This window comes from Chenopodium quinoa, unplaced genomic scaffold (assembly GCF_001683475.1).
Source record: "Chenopodium quinoa cultivar QQ74 unplaced genomic scaffold, ASM168347v1, whole genome shotgun sequence".
Lineage (NCBI taxonomy): Eukaryota > Viridiplantae > Streptophyta > Magnoliopsida > Caryophyllales > Amaranthaceae > Chenopodium > Chenopodium quinoa.
The window spans coordinates 994,174-1,001,647 of record NW_018744301.1 but is presented as its reverse complement, the minus strand read 5'-3'; the positions used below and the strand labels follow the sequence as shown (position 1 = coordinate 1,001,647).

Below are 7,474 nucleotides of genomic sequence, written 5' to 3'. Positions count from 1 at the left end.
CAAGTGATCAAATGAAAACATCTCCAATGATCCAAAACACTCTAGGTGTGAAAATCATCCATCCTCGAACCATTCAACTTTTCCTAAAACTAATCCTAAACTATGCATCCATGAAAATAAAAGAGAATTAAGAAAAATAAGAAAGATCTCACCGGCATCCGAGCAATGCTAAAATAGTAAGGTGAAGAATCAACCACCTCATGAAGCTCCAAGAAATAAAGCATCAGCATCAAAGCCATAAAAGAACAAAAATGGAAAAGAGAACTATGGACAAAGGAAACGGTTAATGACTTGAAAACAAAAGAAGAGAAAAGAAAACAAAAGGCAAAAATAAGGAAAACTAAACTATCATGAAAGAAAAAAAAAAGTAAGAAAATAAGAACTAAAGAACCAAATAAACATCTAACTAATTAACAAAGTACTAAACTACAAAATTTGGATTCAAGGGTTTAGATTCATGGGATTTGGATATTAGGGGTTTGGATTCTAGGGAGAAAATCACGCATCATCATTACAACAACAAAAAGATCAAGAATGAGCAAACATCATCAAAGAAAGAGATCATCACACAAAGAGGCAAAAGAAACAAGGTGAGTTTCAACAACAAATTGGCCACCGACACAAACACCTAAGAAAAGGAAAAGTTCCCCCAAGCTAATCAGAGATACATCTCAACATCCCAACAATACAAAGCAAGCACACATAAGACAAGGGATGGAGGCACATGGAACAAAAATGAGGGAACTAGCTACCACTACCACTCGGCCCGGAGCCATCATTGTTATTCCCATCATAGGAAAACCCGGATGGGGGACCATAAGGATCCCATCCCCCGGTGTAACCGGGTGACTAACCATAATGTCCCCTAAAGTTATCTTGTTTCCAAGGGGCAAGGGGAGTGAATTTCTCAGGCAAGGCAAGCATTAGTGGGTGATCGGGGTGTACATAGGGGTAGTTAGGTTCACCCCTATAGTCGCTCCCACCGGGAACACGGTTATCATAGTTACCGTGCTCATCGGGGAATGAGCGGGTCTCAGTGTTGGACCCCAGGGGTCCTTGCCAATATGGGTACGTGGGTACGCCATCACCCCCAAAAGATGGTATGGGACCATATTGGGGTGGAAAGTAAGGGTAGTTAAACGGGGGAGTGATGTCTCCCCGGTCAACACCCGCATCATACAAATGTTGTTGTTGGAGAAACATACCTTTTTGCATCTCCGAAATCCCTCTCATATGAGAATAGATGGCCTCAAAATCTTGATCATACATGCCTTCCAACCGGATTTGCATTCCCTTCATTTGAGCACTAAGGGCATCCAAGTCGAAGTTAGCAAATTGGCGATGTTGCCCTTGATGTTATTGTTGTTGTTGTTGTTGCGGGTCTACTTAATCTTCTTCACTCATCTCCTCATCATCATCATAGTAGGGAAGGTGGTGACTTTTGGAGACTTTCCAAATGCTTGCCACATTCTTGCGGTGGAGAGAAGTCAAGGAGGGGTTAGGGAGATAGCAGTAATGTTCTTTATCCCCTAGCCAATCAAACACCTCGTCTTCATCATTCTTTGCTAAGAATTGGATTTGCTTCAATTGCCGAACGTCGAGGTAGAAAGAATCAACATCCCCCATTGGAGTGCAAGATGGAAAATAGTGCCCGAGCTCAAGGTTGGTCACTAGCCTTGTGACCATGCTCCCACTAGGGATCTCGCCGGAATCCCTATCTTGCAATCCTTGGCAATAGCTAGCAAAAGTATACCCCAAAATCCCCTAAAAAAAAGTATACCCAAAATTTAGGCGACCCCGGTACTCCGCACGAGTAGCCACCCATAGAATCCGAAGTTCCAACTGGCTCATCTTTCCCGATTCCTGCTTCGGAAACACCGAATATCCCAAAAGCCTATGGAGAACCAGGAGACATGGCTGGTACACCTTACTAATCTTGGCATACCAGGTCTCAAAGTCACCACATCTAGAAATATTGGCCTACCAGGAATTTTGATCATATTCATCATTGAAGAAGAGCTCGGGATCCAAAATATCTGAATTTGGATCGAAGTCTAGAGCCGCATTGAACTCTTCTAGGGATTGATCAAATTGAATGTTGAAGAGCTGAAATCGGATACGGTAGAAACCACCCTCGACCAGCATAAGATCAACCGTGGCCAAGAACTCCATAGTCGATTGAACATAGGTACGGAAGCTCACGCTCACAAAAGATCCCATGCGAAGGTTGCTAAGCAATTCCCTTAAATCTTCTTCAATTCCTAACTTAATCATGTCCGCTTGAAAGTAGTGTCGGGAAGGTTTGAGGGAACGGTTTGCTTTGAGTTTGGTGTATCTAGATTTTTGAATGGGGTCGATAATTCGAAGTTCGGGGATAGGGGTAGGTTGACGAGGTTGTGAGGTAGAGGGAGAAGGAGCGGGTTCTTCAATAATGACATTGGTTTTTCATTTCTTGAAGAGGTTTTTGATGTGTTTAGACATGATGAATTTTCAAAGGTAGTAACTCAATACACCACAATCACCACAAGAAACTCCAACCAACAATCTAGAATGCCTTAACAAACTCCTTTGCTAATATCGACAAGCAACAACTCACTACCAAAGTCGAGAAATCCCAAATGTACACAATTACCACTAATTCAAGCCAAAAAATGCATTCAAACCATACACCAAGCACAAAGGAACCAAGAATCAAATCTCAACATTATCAATGTAGAATTACCAAAAATCCGACCACAACAAGTCTCAACAATTACAATCAATCTAGCTACACAAACAACAAACAACACAATGTAAGAAATAATCAATCATCATCATCACAAATAACTAACCAAAATCCAATTTCAACCATCAAAACCTCAAAAATACATGCTACTACTATTCATACTCATGAACTACCTAAAACATGCAATTATATGCTATAATAAAGCAATTAAGAGTAAGAGTAGATGATTATACCATACAAGAAGCAAGTTAGAGCAAGCTTTAACAACCAATTTCCACCCACACTAAAATTCCCAAATTAGCTTTAACAATGGAGGAGAGAGAGTGGTGGTTGTTATGGATGAAAGGTAGTATGAATTTTGTTGAAAACTGGAAGAATTGTAAGGGGATTTGATGAATTGTAATGGAAATTTGAAGGAATTTGTGAGAAAATATATGAAAGTGAGTAAGGACATGGTGCGGTGCAGATGAGGGTGAAGGGTTAAGAGTGCGTGAGAAATGAGGGTGAAGGGGAAATGAGGGAAAAGAAAGAAGAAGATAGAAAAGATAAGCTCGGCAAGGGGGGTGCGCGGCCGCGCGACCTGGCAGCGCGCCTGCGCCAGCTGATGCCCCTCATGCACTTCTCCTTGGTGCGTTCATGCGTGGGTGCTTCGATAACTATAATTCCATGATTTTTTACCCCATCATAACGATTAGTTTCTAAATAAGAAGAATGTGGGTTAAAAACCCCTAAAATAATTGTAGCACAACGATGAACTCATCAATTTCAAATTATCTTCATACTTAAGCACAAATTTCCTATATTACCTTGCTAACAATTCTTACCCCTTTTACCTAAAAATTTCAATAAAGTTGAATATAAACACATCAAAAAAACAAAAAACCACAAAACACCATTCCATTGCTCGTTCTCACTTAATGTAATCCAACTCCAAGAATTCAACCTATAAATCCAAAAGAAAAAAAAGTGAAAGAAAAGAAAAGAAACTAAAAGAAAGAAAATTAAGAAAAATAGAAATCAAAAGAAAAGGTTAGAAATCTTCGGGTTGCCTCTCGGGAAGCGCTTGCTTAAGGTCCTAAGCTCGACCCTTCCTCCAAATCATGGAGGGTCAAAAAACACCACCTTGTCCAAGGTAGTGGATAGAACAACTTCTCCTTCATTTTTAAGAAACCTCTCGTTGTTGCTTGACAAGACTTCACTTTCTTGCACATCAAAAACAATCTTTTCATTTTTCAACTTCAATCTCATTCTCTTCTTCCTCGAAGCTATTGCTTTCTTCTTGACTTTGTTTCTTTTTGTAGACGGTTTCACACCATCTACATCCATGGAATCCTCCTCCTCCTCTTAAGGGTAGAGCTCAAACCAATGAGGAATGTCAATCTCCTCTTCGTTCATAGCCTTTGAAAGCTCCTTCTTATCTTCACTTACTTTTATGAAATCCAAACTCACAAGCACATCATCAAAAATATCATGAACATTGTTAGATGAAGAATAATGAACGAAGGGAATCATCACTCTTGATTCCTTTCACAAGGGATAAGGACTCATGCATTGGTTTTAGCTCAAAGCTCTCTTTCTTGTTACCAACACTCAAAGTAATATGGCCTCCCTAAACATCAATCAAATCTCCCAAAGTAGCTAAAAACGGTCTCCCTAAGATAATAGGAATGTGGTCATCTTCTTCTATTTCAAGCACAATGAAATCAACGGGAATTGTAAAACCACCTATCTTAAGCGGAACATCCTCAACTCTTCCCTTTGGAAACTTGATAGACCTGTCGCCAATTACAAAGTCATGTTGGTTGGAAGAATTTCTCCTAGCTTAAGCTTCTTTAAAACCGAGAAGGGTATTATGCTCACACTAGCACCAAAATCACACAAAGCATTGTCAAACAACTTACTCTTGATTTTGCAAGGAATGGAGAAATTACCCGAATCTTTCATCTTCTTGGGGAGGTCATTGTGGATCAAAACACTACAACACTCACCAAGATCTACCGAATCTATCGCATTACAATCTCTCTTGCCACTCAAGATATCCTTATGGAATTTTGAATATCTAGGCATTTGGGTCATGGCTTTGGTAAGAGGGATAGAAAGATGGAACTCCTTCAACATTTCAAGAAATCTCCCAAATTGTTCACCTAATTTGTTCATCATAAAATTTTGGGGATATGGAAGGTCGGGTTTTCTCACATCCTCTTGCTTTCTCTCAATAATCGTCTTTTTCTCATGGCCCATTTCTTTGCTCACATATTTTGACACATCTTCCTATTTTTGCTCACTTGAAACACTATTATTCTTGTCCTCCTCACAATCCCTAGAAACACTATCTTCAAGAACTCTTCCACTTCTTGTGGTGATGGAATAAACGGGTTTCTTAGGATCAACTCCTTGAGAAGTCAATGAAGTTGGGCTAGCACAATCTTTCAAAGTGTTTTCTAGTTGTGTGATTTGTGTATCAAGCATTTTGTTATGTGTCATGATCTCAATAAATTTCTTATCGCTCACCGCCATATAGGAATTCAAGATTTTTGTTTGATTTTCAATTATCTCCTCCAAATTGGACTTGGACGATTGAGAATAGGAATTTTCACCAACACCTTGAGATTTTGGACCAAATCCGGGTAGGGGTCCCCTTTGGTTGTTGTGAAAATTCCCCCTATTTTGATTGTTCCAATTGCCTTGGTTTTGATTGTTGCCAAAATTTTTGTTTTGGCCACCAAAGCCTTGAAATTGGCTTTAATTTCCATACCCTTGGACTTGGTTTTGATTACCATAACCTTGGTTATTATAGTTGCCTCGAAAACCTTGGTTCCCTTGATTCCTATAATTACCATTGTTATAGTTATCAAATCCATCTTGTTGGTGAGAATTTCTATTTCCAAAGTTTCTTAGTCCATTAAACCTTTGACCATTGTTATTGTTTGAGACAAAATTCACATGTTCACTTTCACTATTCTCACCATCATCAAGATTTTCAAACCCATTTGAACAAGTAGAAGCATCATGGTCATAAGACCCACAAATATCACAAAATAAGCATCCATTGGGCATATTGTTAGAAGTAGAAGGAGAAGTAGATTTAGAAGATGTACCTCTCCCTTTAATGTGGGAGGGATGACCTTGTGCATCGAAAGTTTCACTCTCAAGCTTGGCCTTGATTGTTGTCATTTCCTTCCCCAAACGTGCAATTTGAGAGGATAGGTTGTTGATGGCATTAGGGTGATCAATTGAATAAACCGTTTATTCATTCTTGCTCGAAGACTCTCTTTCTCCTTCTTGCTAATCCATATATTGGCATACCACATCTTCTATAATGTCCACAACCTCTTCTTCGGTTTTGTTCATGATTGGGCCTCCGGCTCCCGCATTAAGACACAATTTGCCTTGAAAACTCAACCCTCCATAAAAAATATGAATGATTTGACAGGTTGGGATGCCATAATGGGGACATTCTCTTTGATACTCCTTATACCTTTCCCAAGATTCATACAAGCTTTCACTAGGTTTTTGCTTGAAACTTTGGATGATAGTCCTTGCCTCCGCCGTTTTCTTTTAGGGGTAGAACCTCGACAAGAATTCCTTGGTAACTTCATCCCATGTTCTAAGAGAATTTTTCTTGACCTCCTTGTCTTACCATTCCAAGGCTCGACCTTTGAGAGAGAAGGGGAACAACTTGAGCCGGATAAACTCTTGAGAAACACCATTCACTTTAATAGTGTTACAATACTTCTCGAACTCTTTGAGATGGTTTAGCGGGATCTCAATCTTAGCCCCACTAAATTTTATCCTTTTGATCAAAGTGATCATGGCCGGTCTTATTTCAAAGTCATTTTCCGGTGTGGTTAGCAATGAAACCCACTTTCAAACCTATATGCACCGGGAGTTCCCAACTCTTTCAAAGAAACTCTTGGATTATCTCCCATGCTTACTTGATCCTCTTCTTCTCTTTCTTGGTGAATTTCTTCTCTTGGAGAGCTAGGACTCAAAAAACGATTAGCAACCCTTATCCTTGTTATTGTTCTCTTGATTTCCGGATCAAATGGCATTAAATTTCTTCCTGTTATCCTATGCATACAAAAACTCAAAGCAAATATCAATAGCACGGCTACAAATGTAGCCTAAAGAGAAAAATGTTTTTGTATTTTGAGATTAAGTGAAATAGACTCAATAACAAAAGCAATCATCTACGCCATTCCCCGGGGCGCCACTTTTTTATCTAAGGTGAGACTATGTCGTTGAAAACTAAACTACCCTTGGTCAAAACAAAATTTGTAATCTAGGAATGGTAGATGAATGCTAAAGTCAAAGCATAGAGTGAGTCTTGGGTCGAACCACTAGAAATGGGAGGTTAATGCTAAATTCAAGGCTAAGCTATTTCGAAGCAATAAAGTGAGGTGTGTAAATTCAAAACAATCAAACAATCATAATGAAATCAAATTTATCAAGCACTAGGGTTAGGATCCGCATATACTCGGAATGGATATAGCTAATTGGGATTGGAGATGATTAAGTCAAGTGTCGCGAGGGAAAATCAATTAAGCAATCAAGAGAGTAAGGTAAGCTAATCTCCAAGAGGTCAAGCTAGCGCCAACTACGAGAGACTCTAACTAGGAACCTTGCAAACCTACTCAATTGACAAAAGCAAGCCATAAATCAATTTTCCGTATTAATGCAAGCTTACAATGCATTATAGTGTAACAATAAAAGTTATCTACTCTTCAATTAAGCACACACATGCACTTA

At 39.3% G+C, this 7,474-nt stretch overlaps 1 protein-coding gene across 1 annotated transcript; it reads right to left on the bottom strand.

Annotated features, from left to right (window-relative positions):
- Window positions 1–4,510: 4,510 nt before the first annotated feature.
- Window positions 4,511–4,966, bottom strand: LOC110695572. Its single transcript, XM_021872787.1, has one exon. The coding sequence runs from the start codon at window positions 4,964–4,966 to the stop codon at window positions 4,511–4,513; it is 456 nt and encodes a 151-aa protein (XP_021728479.1).
- Window positions 4,967–7,474: the final 2,508 nt, after the last annotated feature.

What these genes read in the sequence shown, in the direction of transcription:
- LOC110695572 (XM_021872787.1), bottom strand. Translation starts at nt 4,966, where the DNA reads ATGGGCCATGAGAAAAAGACGATTATTGAGAGAAAGCAAGAGGATGTG.